Here is a 20,523-nt window from a genome sequence, read left to right as displayed (position 1 = left end):
CACACACACACACACACACACACACACACACACACACACACACACACACACACAAAGAACTCTGTTTTGGGGAAAGTATATATGATGTATGCTTTTTAATGTTTTTGTAATAAGTCTCATATATATGATAGATGATACGATTTTTCATGTTTCTGAAACAAGTACTTGATCAGTAAAACTTAATATTATGAAACACTATTACAATTTCAACAACTATTATTTATTTATCCTGTTATGGCAAAGCTATTCGTTTTGTGTGTGTGTGTGTGTGTGTGTGTGTGTGTGTGTTACATGATCTTTCAGAAATCTTTCTTATACTGATCTGATGCTCGAGAAACATTTCTTATTATTATCAATGTTGAAAGCAGTTTTGCTGCTTAAGATTTTTGTGGGAACCATGATAAAGTTTTTTCAGGATTTTTTGATGAATATTGAGTTCAAAGAGGAATAATAGCCTATTAATTTGAAATAAATATTTTAAATGTCTTTACTGTCACTTTTGATCAATTTAATGCATCCTTGCTGAATTTATATTCCTATAACTGATATTCAGATTAACGTGAACACTACTTTTATTTAGCAGTTCAGTAAACAAGTTAATATAAAGTAATTTACACAATATTGCCAATTGCCACTTTGTTTAGTTTTGCAGTATCAAACAAAATAGTTGCAAACAAATCAAAAGCAGAATGAAGCATTACAAGTCACCTTAGTGGCATTACTGAATGAATCAATGTTTTTGAAACAATTATATATATATATATATATATATATATAATATATATATATATATATATATATATATATATATATATATATATATATATAAATGTGCATTTTGTCATATGTTGTGAGCATCTCCACTGAATCCAGTCTTGCACTGGCAGAAATATCCACCTGCTGTGTTCACACACTCAGCCTCAGATATACTATAATCTGCCAAGCCTGCTTTGCATTCATCAACGTCTGTGCAAACACACACACATATTGTCAATACTGTATGTGATCATGTAAACAAACCCAAATTTACATAAAGACAGATCAATACATCCAATGACAGGCGCATACTGCACCCACACACACATCAATATCCATACACTCAAATTCAGTTTCACACATACATCACAATCCAGCTGCTTCAGTCTATACTAAATCAAAATCATCTGACTTGTAACACAAACATACACAGACTTACACACACATACCCACACACAGCTCCCCTTCTCCATCCAAACCCCTCACACACTGACACATGGCTTGGCCTTCCTTCTTCATACACTGAGCGTTCACATCACATCAGACAGAGTAGCAGTCATTCTGGTCTAAATGAGATCACATTATTCTGAAGTTAGCTCTGGAATACTTGATTCTGGCTGGTCAATTACAATATTCCATGTTCAGAACAACTGGATGAAAATGAGACAGAAATATTGTCTATGATGAATGTGATTTTTGCTGATATTTTTTACCTGAAACCATCCTCTCTGTGTAAAGCATGGCCAGTGGTGTGCTCACATCATTCAGTGTTTTATTTCTCAAACGATCACTTGATTCACGATCATCTGTTTCTGAGTGGAGAAATACAGATAGTTTTTAACATATGCAGGAGTCAAATTGCTTTAATGGTTTAATGTGACTTTCTAGGACAAGCATTATTTCCATTGTTTAATTTTATTCTCATTATACTGACCAGTGAAATGATGAATTAATTGGCAGACAGTCTTTTCCATCAGCTGAAAGAATGTGCTTCGAGTGACATGAGCAATGAGCCAATCCCAGTCTGCTCTCACACACTTGGGCACATCCTCCATTTTCATGAAGGCAAACATCTGCTCCTAGGAGACAGAAAACATGCATTGCATTGCAGTCAGATCATTCCTGTTATGCAGTATGTCCTACTATACTGAATTAAATACTAAAATCCTTTAAAGATGGAAATCATATGGTTCATTTTATTTTTCACAGTTTTGTGAAAATAGGGTGGATTTTAAATAATATCGCTACTTTGGTTTGAGCGGATGTTGCCATTGTTGTCATTGTCAAACTTACATATTTTCATGTTAGAAGTAAGAGTTAAAAATTATTCCAGATGTGACTTTATTTTTATTTTTTTTATTGTGTAAATAATGAAGTTTTAATTAATGAAGTTAACATTTCAGAGCTTAGAAATAGACTACTATTCAAAAGTTTGGGGTCAGTAAGATTATTTTCAACAAATTATATGAATTGATGCATATACATTAACTGATGCATTAAATTGATAAAAAGTGACAGCAAAGACATTTATGCTACAAAATATCTATATTTCAAATAAATACCGTTCTTTTGAACTTTCTATTCATCAAAGAAATTTCCACTAAATATATTATATTAAGTAGCACAACTGTTTTCAATTTTGATAATACCAAGAAATGGGTCTTGAGTAAATCAGCATATTATATATTACAGGTGAGTCGAGTCCAGTGGAGAACAGCATCTCTCTGAAACCTCCATCCAGTGAAGCCCTCTCAATACGCTTCAGGCCTTTATCTGCAAAATACACCTGAACAAACATACAAACAAGCCCAAGTGACTACTTTTATATCACATTTCATGGAAAAATAAAACAATTAAGTAAATATCAGAGAAAAATGTTAAATAAATAAATACATTTAAATGTAAAAACTGAAATGTAAAAAATACAGAAAATAGAAATGTATCCTCTTGCATTTAAATTCTGTGGCCACTAGATGGCAGTAAATGAATTTTTAAACAGGAGCCCCTGAACTTCATTCCCGTTTCCTGGCATTTACATCTTATGTCCACTTGAGGGCAGTTGTAAACACATCATAACTGTAGTGGCAGTCTTCAGGCATGTGTGTGATCATTACCTGTTTCTGCACTGGATCATAGTCCACAGCTATGATACTGCCTCTCGGTTCCTCTAGAAGTGTTTTGCTCTTTTTGCCATCTGCGTTAATCTGTCTTATATCCACTATATTGGCAAACAACAGGTACATTGGAGGTCCTGCTTGAAATAAAGCAAAGAGATTCCAGAAGATTCCAGACGGACGAGGTCATTGGAAGCAAATGCACTTAAATACTGATTAACTACATGCTTAACCCAATAATTCTATGAGACAAGATTTGGGAGACAGACAGGCACCCTGGCAGAATGTAGAATATAAAAAAGTTTGTAGGCCTTGCCTGGGGCAGCACATTGTCTTCCATCAGGATGGAGCTGGTATCCAGGCTGGCACTCACACACCCACCTGCCTGGATATAAAGTCACACACATCTGACTGCAGCCCCCTTGAGCTGCAGACAAACAGCCTAAAAAATAGAGACAATGGTGAAGAAAACAGTTACACAGGCATAAACGCATAAGGCTTTTCATGTATTTTGCTTCACAAAAACACACACCTGTGCACGAGCGGCCATCAGGATTTAGTACAGATCCCTCTGGACACACACAACACACACACACACACACACACACACACGCATCTCCTTCCGCAGTGTGTACACATGCATGATCACAAACTGTACCATTCTCCACACATGGTTTAGTCTCTGTAGACAAAAGTAAGCAAGCCATTTAATATTCTACTATTTACATGTATTAACAATGTAACAATGTAACAATGTATTACAACAACAAAATTCATTCATTCATTTATGGGTTTAAATAAATGAGGGTTTAAAATGACAAATTCACAACCCTGACATTTTAATTCCATTGGCACTTCAAATATTGTCCTCAAACCAAGTATTAAAGCGTGGTCATTTGGGGAAAAGGAATGACGTGTCGTTGGCTGAACAGTCTGCTGCAGGATGATCAGACAACGCAAACAAGTCTAAAGTCTAAAGCTTATGGCCTCAATCTTTCATTTGCAAAACCCCTGTCCTCGGATGATCAATTCTCACCTCAATGTTTCCATGAACACCTCTCTGAACCAACAGACCTTGTGGCACTGTGCCTGTAAGTCCTTATTCTGACACCTAATAATCCCAAATCCAATCATCCTATATTTGCAAAACACCAGTCCTGAAATTAATTAACAATGTCTGGGCAGTTTTTTTTATTATTCATTCCAACAATGGATATATATAATAACAATGCCTTCAGTTACATTAAATAATTACACTAGTCAAGGCCGTTTTAAAGCATAGGCAAACTAGGCGGTTGCCCAGGCCGCCAGGGGGGCGCAAATGAGCACATCTGGCACTACATTTTAGCAGGGGTGTGTAAAGCAGTGATCTCCAAACTCTGTCCTGGAGGGCCGGTGTCCTGTAGAGTTTAGCTCCAACCCAAATTAAACACACTTGAACCAGCTAATTAAGGTCTTACTAGGCCAGGGATCTCCAACCCTGCTCCTGGAGAGCTACCGTCCTGCAGACTTCAGTTCAAACCCCACTCCAACACACCTGTCTGTAATTATCAAGTAGCCCTGAACACCTTGATTAGGTGGTTCAGGTGTGTTTGATTGGGATTGGAGCTGAAATCAGCAGGACAGTAGCTCTCCAGGAGCAGGGTTGGAGACCCCTGTACTAGGCATACTAGAAACTTCCAGGCAGGTGTGTTGAGGCAAGTTGGAGCTAAACTCTGCAGGACACCGGCCCTCCAGGACAAAGTTTGGAGACCCCTGATGTAGAGGGTGTCACAGCCACCCTGAAATATGATTGCCTCCCCACTGGTTCCCCCAACATCATTGGGCAAGAGTTCTATCAATCTGACAATCCCAATTTGCCGTTGGATCAGAGTACTGTTAGTCACTGTCTGACTGTTGCATGTAAAGTTTGCATTTGGAGTGCTCAACAACACCATTAGATCACAGAGCTTGGCCAATGCTTTGGCAAGGTAACACTTTTTTAATCACACAATAAAGCTAAATTCAAAGGCCAATAATAAAAAAACAGGTAGCCTATAGTAAAAAGTGCACAAATCTGTATTTTGTTAGGGGAGTATTTGTGGTAGTCGAGAAATCATACTGTGAAATGGGCAGATAGTGTAATAATGCTTGTGTGTGTATTGTAGAGGGCAAAATATAACTGCACTGCATTTCTTGATGAAGTGAGTGTGCAGTTATATTTTGACTCTATAAACTTTTACTTGCACCTCCAAAAGGTGTGTGTTTTTGTGCCAATGCATTGTTAAAGGATCAGTGAGTTTTGTTATTCTAACATATAAAACTTGAACAAACAGTTTTCAAAAATGGTATAATAAAATGTGCTAATACACAGCATTAACAGGCCTACATCCTTTAAACCACTTTGCTGAATTAATGCATCTTTATGGATGGTGTCGAAATGCTGAATCGATTCATTCTATTCTAATTACTGCTTATGCGAGCAGTATCATACACACAGGCTGAATCCAAAAACACCCCCTGTACCCTCACTCACTATTCCCTACATTAGTCCACTAATAAAGTTTCTTTTGATGGAGTAAATGTAAACGAGTGAGTGAATTAGAACACTGAGTGCACTGGAAGCTTGAAACTGGCAAACTGGCAGCTCCAGTAGTAAGATGAAAGGATTTATCTTGAACTCTGTCATGGAAATTATATATAAACCCTAACTAAACAATTTAACAATCAGTTTACAATGAATTTATACCTCTATTGTATACCTCTGTACGCTGTGGACAAGCTCTTTGTAAAATGAATGGACAGCGTATTAGGGTATTCTCTAGCCGTTGAACATAAATCTGTTTTTACACTTTTGTGCATTGTGGGATTGAATGAGTGCACTCGATAATGTCCACTAAGGTTTCAGACACCAATAAAAATGGCTGTCCCCTTAAATAGTGCCTTATTTAAGGGTATGGAGCAATTTCAGACACAGGGACAGAGGGCAATAAAAAACATTTTGTACTTTTATTCTAATTATTCACAATAAATAAAAATCTATTCCATAAATTATGTTCTTTAACTGTCATTTCCCCATCATTAATCAAGCTGAGTGTCAGAAAACATGACAACAAACTTGATTGCAGGTGTACATGAGCGTCCGCAGGTGCGAGAACTGCACTGAGGATTAATCTCGCTGTTTATTTGCTCTTGACCTGCTTAGCCAGGCAAAGCTGCTGACTAAATATGTTCCTTATTACTGATGTCACCTCATAATCTTATAGCGCTGCGCTGTCCGGCTCTGCCTCGATGCACAATTAGAGCACAAACAATCAAGTCTAGAGATGCTCTCTGTCTCTTTCCAGTCCTTTTTCTTTAAAAATTATTTCATGCACTCTGCCCCTGACCCAACACTTCCAGCTCATTGATATGTATGCTACTAGAGCCAGTGTTTCCATCTCCTATTCTCCAGTCATACCTTGGCAGGTCTTCAAATCGGGCAGTAATAGGTAACCTTTAGGGCAGGTGCAGAAGTATGAGCCCGGAACGTTCTCACATCCCAGAGAGCAGCCATGATTCCACAGGGCACATTCATTGATATCTACAAGAGAAGAGAAGTTTTGAAGAGAAGAATAAGAAAGTTGTGGATTTCTACACTAATGCTATTTATTTATTTGTTTCTGTGTTTCACAAGGGAAATAGAGTCTGTACCTTCACAGTAATTGCCTTGTTTACTGAGGGAAAAGCCATCCCTGCATCGGCACAGGCCAGTGTCACTGTGACTGGAACAAACTTCCCCACACTCTCCTGTGTGTCGATTGCAGCCTGCATAAGAACAAACAGTATCTCCTTCCAAGCGCAATTCACAGATATGTAATAAATCTACTCTCTGTGATGTTTAGGATCATTGTAAATACAAGCAACGCAAGTTACGTAATAAGATTACTTTTTTCAAGTAACTACTAATGTAATGCATTACTTTTAAATTTACAAGAAAATAGATGCTTTTTGAAATAAGTAACACAAGTTAGTTTGTTTTCCCATTTATTCACTGACACCTCTCCTGTCAGAGGCACTTCCTTCAACCTGAGGCTTATCAATTTCATTTTTGCTGTGAAAGGGCTATTACAGCTGCCAAAAAAATAACTTTTGGGGGTTTTGTCATTAAAAATAAATAAGCAAACCCAGCTCAGGTGATAAAAAGTAAAGCAAAAGTATAACACAATGCATAACTTTCCATAGAAAATAACTAAGTAATACAATTAGTTACTTTTTTATAGAGTAACACAATATTGGAATGCATTACTTTTAAAAGTAACTTTCCCCAACACTATTTACAACCACCAAGTTTGACACAGTTTATTATTATAGATACAAGAGTGGAGTAACTGGAACATTGGAATAAATGTTATAAATGATTAAATTAATTATTAATCATATAATGTTGGCATCATAGTTGCAGGACCCCATAGCAGTGTGCCCTCTTAGGCTCTGCTGAACCCAGAACAGCCTCCTGTCCCGGTGGTCTAAAGCCAGAGCCTTCAGTCTGTCTGCACCTTTCAGCACTGCTGCCTTCTTCCCACCTGTCATGTCTGAACGCTGGATGCTGGGAGTCAACCCGTCTGACAGCCAGAAAATATATCTAGAAAAATGTTGTGATAGCATTCTTATACATCTCCATACACACATTGCATCTCTGTAACCTTCAACTTCAACATAATCTCCAACATTGTAAAGGATTCAAATAAATTAATTCAGATTATATGTATTTGTGAAACAATGTCATCAATACAAATGAATTACAGTTTTTAGTACTGAAATATATATTGGGAAGTCACCAAAATATAACTACAATGTCAGTTATGGGCTGAATCATTTATTTATTTTTAATGTTTAATCAGAGTCAGGTATTCACTGTTATTTATTTAGCCAAAACAGTATAGAATTTTAATATAAGCCATTTTCATTTACTCTATATATAGCATTTTTTACATTTTAATGCAAAAATTATTCATTCTGAATCAATATAAATGTTCATTGGAATACAACTGAAAATATTTTCTTTTCAGTCCCCCAATGAATACCTGTTGGTATATTTGTATTGAAACCAAAATGGTTGCTTGATAATCTCTTCACAGACCAGTCCTTTAACAGAAAGGTGAGGTCAGTGTGCTGTTTGAGACCCTTTGTTAGATCTGCACCTATGTGCTAGCCATGTTCCAAAGAATTAACCATCTGAATGCTCCAGCATTTATAGCTAGCAAACAAACTAGGATTTGAGCAACACGGTCATCAGAAGAAGTGTGTAAATGACAAAGCTTTTAGTCATCCTCATTTTCCCCTAAGGTCAACAAGCACACTGCTAAGTGAAAAATGTCAAACTTGCTGTTGCAGGTAACAGCTATGACCTATTGCTCCACAAACCAGATTAACAACTTCTTATTTATTGCCATTGAAGTATTTGCACTTTTATGTAGGTCTATGCATTACTTATTTTTTTTTTTAATTACAAATGTTCAAAAAATAAACAAAATGTTCTGTATTGCTTTGTTCACTGTCACTGTGCATTTCATTTTTTTTTTTTGATATCAACCAAAAGTATTTAAATTATGCCAGTTTTGAAAAAGTCTCACTTTTTTCTTTTCCCTGAACGACTGCATAGTTTTTCTCATTTTTACCTCTCATTATGATCAACAACAACACTTCTTGGCTGAGACAGGTCTCTTAGGACAATCTTTTTGTTTTTCCCATCTGTGTCCATCTTCTGTATCGTTCCTTTTTCCACAATGCTCCAGAGAACTGTGTTTTCAATCCAGTCCACAGCTAGACCCATGATTCCTTTCACTGATGAGAGAAGCTTCTGAAAGTATGAAACAAAACTGCTTTAAGAGGCTTGGAACAGGCTTCAAACAATCACTGATGGCATTTAAAAATAAAATAAAGTATAAAAATAACATTAATGAGGCCTCAGCATTACCTGTCTGCGTGTTCCATCAAGTCCTGCCCTGTTGATTTGTCCTGCATGTGTGTCGGCCCAAACCATCGTTCCCTCACTTAAATGGAAGTCCAATAAGATGGACCTTCCCACCCTAGATATGATCCTTCTCTGGTGCCCACCATTAAGGTTCATTCTCTGAATGCTGTTTCCAAGGCCAAGTAACAGATAAGGTTCAGGATCTTTAAAGAGACAAATAGAGAAACCTAATCAAAATGACACAAACTGAATGCATTAAACAGTGACATCACTTCTAATCTGATCTTATTTTGAAGTTAAACAACCATTTTAACAATTTATGTGCATATTTCATTTACTGTTCAAAACGCTCTTCAAATCAAGCTATTTCTAAATCCATTCTTAAAGTTAAACAGCAAAAACAATAGATTTACAATGTCAAATTATTGTGACTAATAAGAAATATTTTGACCACAAAGGAAAAACATGATTTACAATCAAGCAGGACATGCTTGCAGACCTTTGTTTTTACTGAAAACCATTTCTATCAACCGATCACAGCCCTCTGATTTTTGGGGCGGTGTTTGAAGTTAGGGTCACGGCTCCGACTGGTCGATAGGAATGTTGTTCGGATTGAGGTGTATAATATGCATATATTAAAACAAGAAAAATTGTGTGTGTGTGTGTGTGTGTGTGCAATGTCTTGTTGAATACTGAATGCCATAAAAAATGTTGTAGCGTCATAATCATCATAAACATAGTTTATTCGTTTACATAACATTGTGCATCTTTGTAAATACAGTATAGACACATGCAGTCAGCAGAAATGCAGTTCTGTCAAAGTACCTCACTGAAGGACTAAATATTTAGCTGAACATGTATCACAAGTTCATAACCTGAGATGAAACTGTGGTCTGTAAAAAAAAAATATAATTTTTATACTGTATATATTTTTTATAACATTTTCTATCAAAGGTATTGCAAAAATAAGGTGCAAGATATAAGCTCAGAGTTGTGAGGAAGAAATCCTTATGTTGATTTTATTGTATGTTTGTGTATTCACTAGGTTAAATAAAGTACATTTAAGATGAAACTTCCCTGAAACCTTATAGTGTGTCCCTAAAATGAAGCAGCTTGATAAACAAGGCCTGTCGGCTATCAATCACACAGATGCCTGTAGAAATAAAGCAACTGTATCCTAGCAACACACACTATAGTGGAGGATTGAATGGATTACAAAAACACACAGCCATGTTGCTAGCCGTGTAGCTGATGTGTAGAGGCAAAAAACTGAAAATGTTGAGTATGGTGATGGTTAGCATTTAACAATCAATAGTCACTAATTTGCTGCAAAACTTTTATCCATCAAAATGTTATCAAGGTTTTTTTTTTTTTTTTTTTTTAATAAAGGGAGTTTTCCTTCACATTTAGAATGTACTCCCATTTAAAAGGTATTCAACAAAATATTTAGACTTATGCAGATAAGAATAAATATTATGATTCCTTTCTCGCCGCAGCTCGGAGCAGCTAAAAATTATTTAGTGCTTCATCAAATTTGTTGTTTCCAAATAAGATTTTATTTCATAGACATATAATGGCCATCTTATTAATTATTCAATTTATAGTTCACCAATTCATTGCAAGTCATTATTGACTCATGTTGTTCATTCCTGTGTAAAATTCTTTCCTCCATGGAACACAAAGTTACTTTAGTGTTTATGGAGCTTCTTTTCCGTCCAACAAAAATGGATGGTGACCATGACCAATAAGCATAATAAATATACCATAGAAACTCCTGAGCTTTATTTCAGATTACCTGGATCCATTTGATAGCATTGTATAAGGAACAGACCAAACTTTAAATCATCTGGTGCAAATCCTTCTCTCTGCATGCCTCTCAAACCTCATTTGAGCTTGTATGCATTCAAACATGATGTCTCAATGTTGCACAAATAAAAACACAAAAACTGGATGTGAATGAATAATCATATGCTTTTGAAAATTGTAATGATAACTTTATAATTCTTTATTATCATTTTTGGAGCTTGACAGCCTTTGGTCCCCATCTACTTTCATGATTTAAGGGCAGGCGACCCATGCTTCTAAAAATTTTGACAGAATTTTTAATTTTTGGCAGGAGCTATCCCTTTGTGAAAAAGAAGTGTGCATAATTGTACTGAATGAGCACTTATAGTGTACTTAATTTCTTAAAAGTGTATTTAAAAAAAAATACTTACAGATATTTTTAATAAAATAAAAGGCAATTTATAAATAATATACATATAAATTCTAAATATATATTATATAAAGTATATTATATAAATAATATACTTTTAAGGTATATTGTTTATTTAATAAGTACTTCTTTTAAAAGTGTGTTAAAGTGTACATCTTTTTCACAAACATCCCTTTAACACATAACCTGTTGAAGTAGGTTTTGGTCGAGGATACTATAGCAACAAAACAAAACATAACAAAATAAAATAAATTCATGTCTCTTTTAAATTACAATCAACAACGTTTGACTTCAATGAACATATCATGCACTTACCCACACAGCTGAAGTTTCCAGCATCCCAGGTTCATCCACTCCAGCATAATGCTTCCTCAGCAGGCCCTGGAGCTCGGGCAGGGCCTATACTTACCATCCAAAACCCCAAATGAAAGGTGCCTGCTATCGTCCTCCAGAACATAATCCTATATCAGTTTCTACAGGCCTCTCCTCTTAGGTATTTCCTCGATCACGGCACCACACATTGCAGATGTAACCCCCACACATCTTACACACGCAGCCAACCAGCTTCAACTAAATAAGAACCTGTGTGAAAAGTCTCCAGAAAGTTAATCTGTATCCCAGAGGTGTCCTTTCACACAGAGCAGGTTGAAAGTGAGAGTCCTGTAGTACAGCCAGGTTTGTGTTAGGCACACATATACACACAGAGTCTCAATCTTTCCGGTTCTCCTGTTCTATAGCTGTTTTGGAAGCAAAGTATGAAATTCCGGACAGTCCCATGGTAAATCTGACACATGGTGAGACAAGCAAGGGCTCAGAAGAGGGTTTTCCCTGGTTTAAGACTCTGAGTCTGAACTCAAGAACTACAAAAACTGCTCTTCAACGACTGATAACACAGGACACCCTGAGTTCACCTCCTGGCCTTTCCCAGTCCATGCATGTGATTTAGTAGGAGTGGCCACACCTTTTTGTGCTACTCATGAGTAATGGGATGCTTCCTCACTCACACACAAACCATTAAACTAGTGTTGCTGTGTCTGCATAAGCTCTGTCTTGCCCTCAGAGTGAAGAATCACAGGGGTTGGCGATGGGGGCAATGCTTGTAAGGGCTTCACCCGTTTCCTATTTACCTAGCTCACACAATCTATTTATATGAACGACTGTCATATTGTCACTGGAATTAGAGCCATTGCTCTTGGAAAAATGTGGCTAGTACAGGGACAACAGCTTTCCTGTTCTTCTGCTTTACCAGGGTAGGAAATGCAGCACAATGTCTGCTCTGATACACACTCACAGGACCTGCGACATCACGCTGGACTGAATTCACTTATTCAACTGATTAAACTTTATAAACTTGTACTGAATAAAAAATAACTAATGATGCTATAATGCTTTTCTGATCACTAGATCACTAGAGATTGACCTATGTGATTATGAATTTACGCTGTCGCTCGTAGCATTTGGGATTGGTAAGAATTTTTTGCAAGAAGTTTCTTATGTCTACCAAGGCTGCATTTATTGATCAAAACTTCAGTAAAAACCAGTAATATTATAAAGTATTATTACAATTTAAAGATAGATAGATAGATAGATAGATAGATAGATAGATAGATAGATAGATAGATAGATAGATAGATAGATAGATAGATCACATGAGAGTCACATGATCCTTCAGAAATCATTCAAATATGCTTACTTGGTGCTCAAAAATCAATACTAATGTAGTAATTAAATTACAGTTTTACTGTCTAACGTTTTTGAGGAAAATGTGATCAGTTTTAGGATTCTTTAATTTATAGAAAATTTGAAATTATGGCCATGCTGTGCAGTATCCTGTGCAAATGGAAAATGACACAAATTTAATACATTCTAATAGAATAAAATGGGAATATGGACATCTGAGTGACTTGCATGGCACACATAAAGGATTTACTACCCATAAACACACATTTACACAGACATTGCATATAAATGTACAGTTAAAGAAGAGATAGAGAGGTAGAAAGATAGAGAAGACATAAAAATGAGAAGAGGACAGAGACATCGAATGCACTTGTTGCATTTAGAGGAATGCGTAATCATTCAAACTCACATACATCAGCTCAGAAACATTACATATGATCTTGTAATAAAGTGTCTGTTTCTGATGATTTGATCTTAACTAGCCATTTTAAATTTAAAACCAAAAGAAAGAGAAGCTGGTGTAAGCCTATTGTAAATTTGGTGTGTCAGCTTTTCATTGCCATTCATCTGTTGCTGCACATATCACCAAAAATCAATGGTTCCTATTTAGAAAAAAAAGGAAATACTTGATTTAGGCAATAAAAAGGTTTAATTAAATGAATATTATGTAACTCTACTTCATCATATGTTGGCATACACAAAAATACACAATATTTATGTACACTGTATTTCATAAAAAATAAATACAGAACTGTGTTTGACTGGGTGAAGAATATGGCTTTTGAAAAATGGGAAATGAGACCATTTGTGGGTCAAGATAAGTCTTGTAAGGCAACGAGTTTGACAGCACATCAAGAGCTAATCTTTTAAAACTGTTGTTGCCACAGCTTGTCTAATACCAAGTGTGTGGACAGGATAACACACAAAGCCGACAGGCTACACATTAGCACAGATACTCGGATCTAGAGCTGTCACTCTTGTACGTCATTTGAGAGTCAATGCTTGACCGTGAGCACAGGAGCATCCTCTCTGACTCCTGAGTCTGCCTTCGCGCCCAGAGATCATTCGCCTGCCCGTTAAGAGTCCTTTGTTTCATGGTGAGCGTCTCAAACTTTACGTACGTCTCTTTTGAAAGGTCATCATCTGGTCCATTGTTCCTACTCCTGTTTCCTTTACAGCAGAGACATATGATCTTGTAGACCAACACCACAATGAGAGGCACTGCAAATGCACATGCGATCCCACTGGCGATCATCAGGACTTTGTTCTGCCCATCTTCTTCACCATTATCCAGAGTAGTGAAATCCACACATTGCTCTTTCCCAGACACCGAACCCTTAGCAACCAAACACACAGTGTAGACCTGGTTAGGCATCAGATATTCCAAGAGCAGCTTCCCTTGACCAACTTCTGCATCCACTGTCTCCTTATCGTCTTTTGCATCATATGGAAAGTAGAACATTGTTAAGGGTGCGTTGCTTGGCAAACCTTCAGCTCTCCATAGTAAGACTGCTGTGTCGCTTGTCACCTCCACTACCTCAATGTCTTTGAGATCAACTTTCTTTTTAGACTTTTCGCTCATCATTGAACCTTTGCCACCCTTGCTTTGCTGGATCTTAGCTGGCTTGTCTCCAGCAGGTGGGGACCTCTGAATTCCTCCACCTGGTCCCGGACTCTTCCTGGTTGTCAGAGGTGGCATTGTGGTCATGGCAGCTCTGGTTGTGAGCGCAGGGGTTAAGGTAGTATACAATGGTGTCCTAGTCCCTGGAAAAGAAGTTACGGTTTGATCGTCAGGCCGCTTGGTTATGTTTAGCGGAGGGGAAGGTGTTGAGGTCTGCACCCCATCCACAGACAGGGTGATGTACGCCTCAGCATTTCCAGCGACATTCTTGGCCTTGCAGTGGTAATCACCTGCATCTTTAAATGTGATAATGTGCAAACTGAGGATAGACCAACGGACCCCCTCGCCTGGAGATTCCTGCACAACTACAGAGACAAGACATACAATGGTAAGCAATGACTTAAAAACATATAAATATTAAAGAATACTTTAGATCAGGGGTTCTCAACTCTGGCCCTCGAGGTCCACTTTCCTGTAGTTTACCTCCAGTATTGATCAAACTCAGCTGTCAGTAACTTTGTAGTAATCCTGAAGACATTGCTTAGCTTGTTCATGTGTGTTTGATCAGGGTTGGAGTTCAATTCTGCACGAAAGTGAAGCGCGAGGGCCAGAGTTGAAAACCCCTGCTTTAGAGTAGATGTTGTTAGAACTAAGTATGTTTAGATTAGGCCTTTATGTAAACAATATGTTACAGGGATGTAGATCTCCTTTCAGCTGAGGAGATAAGAAAGGTAATTTATTAAATATGATGAAATGATAAACATTTTCATGTTATGTCCGGTAATTATGTCCGGTTATGTCCTATAGCCCCATCAGATTTTTTAATAGCCCCGGTTTAGCCCCATTTCTTTATGAAGTAACTCGGACGTCATCAATATCATTTATTTTCTTAGCACCCCCACATAGCCCCCCCCCTTAGCACCTGTAGAGAAAAAATTCTGGCGCCGTGCCTGATCCCAACAGACTAAAGGCTGTAATTAAAGCAAAATGTGGTTCAACAAAATGCTGACACGAGGGGGTGATCCTTTTTCCAACTCAGTGATTGTTTTTATTTGTATTTTTTTCTGACATGTTGGTGTTATATCTTGGATGTTATAAGTTGCACTGAGTAAATACAGCTGGATAAAACAAAAACTGTGTCAGTCTTCATTTCAGGCTGCAAAGCAACATAATGTGATTATTTTAAAGGGGGATGATTTTGTTCTATACCCATTGTATATATTATATGATATATTGTTTTGTCTAAATAAAAAATAAATAATAAAAAAATACACTATAAAACTAAAACTGAATTTAAGCATCACATAATTATAATGTACAGTATGAAAATGGATTCATTCTCAACAGTGTTCAATTATTAGTGTTTTTAAAGTTACATTTTAAGTGAGCATTAAGTAAAGGTAATTAAAATGTAAAAAAATGAACAATTACCATGAACGTTAAAAGTTAGATTTCAGTTGAAATAAAACAATAATTTGTGTTAAAATGTCATGTAAACACTTTAGTACAACTGAAATGTTACCTTGAAAATGTAATCCTTCAAATACTCAATTACACCTGGTGTAATTTTAGGTCAAGACTGTCACTCAAAAATGCTGTAGTTCGATTATAACTTCACTCATTAACATACTTTGTGACACTCATACTGTACCTGTGTTGTTGACTGCTGTTCCATCAGCTCTGGTCCAGAGAAGGGTGGGAGTGGGGAAACCAGTGGCGTCACACCGCAGAAGCACATTGCTGCCCAGTGATGAAGTGATCTTAGTTGCTGAAACCATAACTGACGGCTTGAGGCACTGATCCAGTTCAGCCCGCTGGAACAGAACGCCAGCTAAGTTCTCTGGTCCACTGCATGTCAGAACCTGATCCATCAACACCACAGATATGCTGGCCATCTTAGACAACTCAATGAGCTTGGAAATCCGACAGTCACAGTACCAGGGGTTGTCCTGTAGACCTGCAAGTATTACAGAATATGTTTATGAAAGCAATATGTTAAATCTATCTACAAAGGCCTACAAGCCTTTAAACTCCAAGGCTTTAAACACGTTTTTTCCCACAAAACTTTCAAACAAGGCTGTCCAGTAAACATTCAAATATTACATTACATTTTAATTCTAGGTCTTTACATTCAAATTTGAATTGTAATTATGTATCCTGTTTTGCTTCAATTTAAATTGCACAACCCATGTACAATATACAAGTATTTACAAAAGTGTACCTCAAACACAAATAATGGCACTAGCAAAGTCATGTTTGATTGGCATCTCAACATACTGAAATGAAGACCACAGGTTTACTTATTCCTATAATAAAACAACAGTTTCCTCCCAGTAAATCAGAAAGTTGTAAATCTTGAAGCCAGGATTTCTTGTCTAGCACGCATGCATCAGGTGTTGGATTTTAACACCATAATGTGCCCATAATTCTGTCTATGGCAGGATGAAGATCGGTTGACTGTAAACAGGGAATTAGACGGTCAGCTGATGCAATTCAACAGCTGGATGGCGGCAACTGTTAATATTCTGATGATACAGGGTAAATCCTGTACTGTACTGAGACTCTGATTATGTCACTTCCTGAATGTTGCAGTGTTTTTAAATGAATTGGTTGAATAAATTATTCAAATGTCTCACTCATAAACACAGCCTGCAGAACGAACCACTGAAAAATCCCCTTGTTTTATAATTGTACATATTCCATGTACACTGGCAAACCATGATGAAACTTTCACCACACATTATATCATGCCACCTCCACTAGCTGCTAAAGTATGTTATACTTTCAGTAAATGCCATACAGGTGTACTGTTGAATTTTATGTCCATTGTGTCAAACACACATGAATCTATCAAATCAACTTTCTCTTCAGCTGGGATCTGTTGTTTAGATGTCGCTGAGCAAACATATGTATCATCCTCTTCCCAGATGAGCACTTCAAAGAAACTCAAATCTCAGAGCCTCACACACAGTTGAAAGTCCCATTAGAAGATTAGCTTGTACTTAACTTGGGAGAGCCCATGAAGACACAGCCTAGATTTAGATATTTAAAGATCACACTTACTATAAAAAGACATGGTGAAGAGAGGGATAATTTTAATTCTTTTTACTTTGTATTTCATATGTCTCCTCCATTCTTTGCATTTTAATATTTTAGGAAGAGCTAACACTTGTGAAAAAGAAGTGCACTTTTAAAAAAGAGCACTTGTTACAGAAAGAAACATGAAATGAAATGTTTTTGAACACTTGATTGTATGTATTTTCCAATTAAATAAAAAATTATTTTATAGTTACTTTTATTTTAAATACAATTACCTTAGCAATGTTGAAATTTTGTGCATTTAAAATATTAACTTTAAATGTAACATTAAATAACAAACAACAGTTAATTAGAATTGAATACTTTACATGTGCTTAAGTACGTCAACACAACAGACATCAAAAAAGTAAACATCAGACTCAGCACGACAAAAGATTATTATGTCCTTTAAAGGAAAACATTTTAATAATTTTTAATTAGTATTAAAATATATATATATATATATATATATGGACTCTTTAAGTACAGTTAAATTGCATATTTCTTTAATATTATGTTATCTGCAAATACAGTTAAAATATACTTTTAAGGTATCACTATTTTTTCTCATGGGAAAACTCATACAACTTGCTATGAATCTTCCTTAAATGCTTGGTCTCTTTTACTTGTCAACCGAGTAAGCTAAGGTGACTTAGAATGAGTGAGATTTAGAAAGATTTATACAGTTCTGTCATAATCCATATTCAACATCATAATGCATATGTGCCATCATCATTTTACCCACCAAGAACAATCTTTTGTGAAGCATTGGCACTGGGCAGGATGCCTGAAAATGGAGGCCAGATGTCCACCAGGTCAGAGGGAAGGGTAGTTAGCTTGTTACTAGAAATGTCTAGGTAGGTGATGTTAACTAGGTAAGCTGCTGCCTCCACAGGAATACTAGTCAAGCGGTTGTTGTGCAGGTCCAAGGTCCTCAGACTGGGCATCTCTTTTAGAGACTCCCAGGGAAAGGTAGCGATCATGTTCCCATCCAGCCGTAGCTCATGAAGCACTTTCAGATTGTAGAAACTGCCGGGATCCACAGAGGTGACTGAATTGTATGTTATCCACAGGTAGCGTAACTCTGACAGGTAATAGAAGGCCTCCGTGGGCACTCGACGCACAGCCGTCTTCTCCACCCGCAGCTTCACCGTGTCCAAAGGGACGTTGACTGGAATATCTGACATGTCAGGGTCATTGCATAGAACAGACCTGGGGCAGATTTTTATAGCAGAGGTTAATCACTTTGACCAATATGAGCCTGTGTGTGGTGATGTTCTTTGTGGATTTAATTAGCCCAAGTGAGGAATATTAGCCTCATAAAGAAAGGAATTTTTTAACATGTATTTATTTCATTTTTTTTATGCTTATGTAATTTAAGTGTGCACTGTTTACAAAACAGTAGGCTACACCGGCAGGGTTTGATTCAAAATCCTCTAACATGTGTGTTCACACTCTACGGCTAAGCCCTTCAGATAAACACAAGCTAATAACCCACGTGATAGTTTAAAATCTATTTTTATTCAGGTGGATGGCATATTTGAAATCCAGTTTATTTATAATTAGAATATTAGAATAATTAGTAAAACATCATTAAGCAACTTTTAAAGGTAGACTACACTGCAAAATAAACAGATTTCCCTTCAATGCCAATCTGTAAAAACAAGATGAATTGCCAAGAAAATGTTTTCTATAGGCCTGTGTTTGAATTGATATTTATTTAGTATCAAGAACATATTAATATTTTAATTAGACGATTTTATTGTTATTATATATTTTTTTTCAGTTCAGTATTCCATGATTGTGCATATATATTCTATTTACTTTTGTCAAATAATAAATATATGCATTAATAAATACATGAACATTTGTCTCTTTTAAAAAAGTCCTTCATTAAAAGTCACTACTATAAAAAGCCTAAATTACGATTTCTCCAAATGCTAAATTATTTTGTTTATTTCAGTTAATTATATTTTCCCACGTCTGTATACTTTGAATCTAAATTACCCGTTTATATACACCAAAAGTTGACATTTTACAAAACTCTAATATATATATATATATGTATTATATTTGTATTGTTAAATTATTATTATAATTATATTATTATTGTGAAAAAGTTTCTTTACCTGCTGCCAGTGCCATCGCTGCGTCCGTGGTACACACAGGTGCACTGGGAAGGACAGAAGGGTTGTGCCACACTCCAGCAGCTCAGAAGAACCTGGGCCACCAGCAGACGATACATCCTTCAATCAGATGAACCAGCGCGGACACACACACTTCCACACATCAGATCCCCACTCGATCATCAGTGGACAAAAACTCCTTTATCAGTCCCCAAAGAAAACCAGTAAAAGCATGAAAAGTGTCTCGCAGCATGCATCTTGTTAAGCATGCTAACAGGTGAGAGAGCGCAGGAAGCCGAGAGGAGCGGGAGGTGAGCGCGAGGATGGGCGGGAGGAACCCAGATTAGAAACGGATTTCTCAAGGCTGAGTAGGTCACTAAAGTTGAGCAGTGTGGGATGGGAAGTGTGTACGAGTTTATTTGTGTTTATGAGTGCGTTAGTGTGTGTGTGACTGAGTTCGAGGAGGAGGATAAGCTCTGCAGGCACACGCTAATCGGCTAAAACTACAAGAAGGTTCTCGCAGCATCATCACGTGACCGCTCGCAGACTCCTTTCCATTCGTCACCTGGTGTATGAACTGATTCTGGCTGCGCTTCGGCTCTTTCCGTCACCTCCCTCGCCTCGCGCTGTGAAGTGTTTGCGTGCTTGGAGGCTAGATGACACTTGTTGTGTGTAAGCTGAAGTACAGGTCATGATTTACTGAGAGCAGGCCAAACTGTTCTGTCTGTGTCTGAGAGATATATAATCGCTTAAGAAAATACTGAAAAGAAAACATGCTGGCCATCTAAGTGTATGAATAAAAACTGCTTGAGGTACAAATAAACAGATTTCCCATCAGTACCAATTTGTCAAAACAAGATTAATTGGCATGGGTGTGTTTATGTAGGCCAGAGTATGAAGGGAAAGCATGCATAATAAAAAAAAAATCTTTATGAAATGTGTCCATCCTTATTTTGTAACAACATCTGGTTTGCATGCATTTACCTTGTTGCAATAAT

At 36.9% G+C, this 20,523-nt stretch overlaps 1 protein-coding gene and 1 pseudogene across 1 annotated transcript; both read right to left on the bottom strand.

Annotated features, from left to right (window-relative positions):
* Positions 1–1,535: 1,535 nt before the first annotated feature.
* Positions 1,536–11,767, bottom strand: LOC109057414 (annotated as a pseudogene).
* A 1,153-nt stretch (positions 11,768–12,920) lies between these two features.
* LOC109057384 (leucine-rich repeat, immunoglobulin-like domain and transmembrane domain-containing protein 3) lies at positions 12,921–20,157 on the bottom strand. Its single transcript, XM_019074616.2, has 4 exons — positions 19,529–20,157; positions 18,145–18,611; positions 15,973–16,278; positions 12,921–14,686 (listed from the first exon to the last, which is right to left on the bottom strand). The coding sequence occupies exons 1-4, from the start codon at positions 19,642–19,644 to the stop codon at positions 13,644–13,646; spliced, it is 1,932 nt and encodes a 643-aa protein (XP_018930161.2). The 5' UTR covers positions 19,645–20,157; the 3' UTR covers positions 12,921–13,643.
* Between the last annotated feature and the right edge of the window lie 366 nt (positions 20,158–20,523).

Source organism: Cyprinus carpio, chromosome A14 (genome assembly GCF_018340385.1).
Source record: "Cyprinus carpio isolate SPL01 chromosome A14, ASM1834038v1, whole genome shotgun sequence".
Lineage (NCBI taxonomy): Eukaryota > Metazoa > Chordata > Actinopteri > Cypriniformes > Cyprinidae > Cyprinus > Cyprinus carpio.
This window is presented reverse-complemented; position numbering and strand designations above follow the sequence as displayed.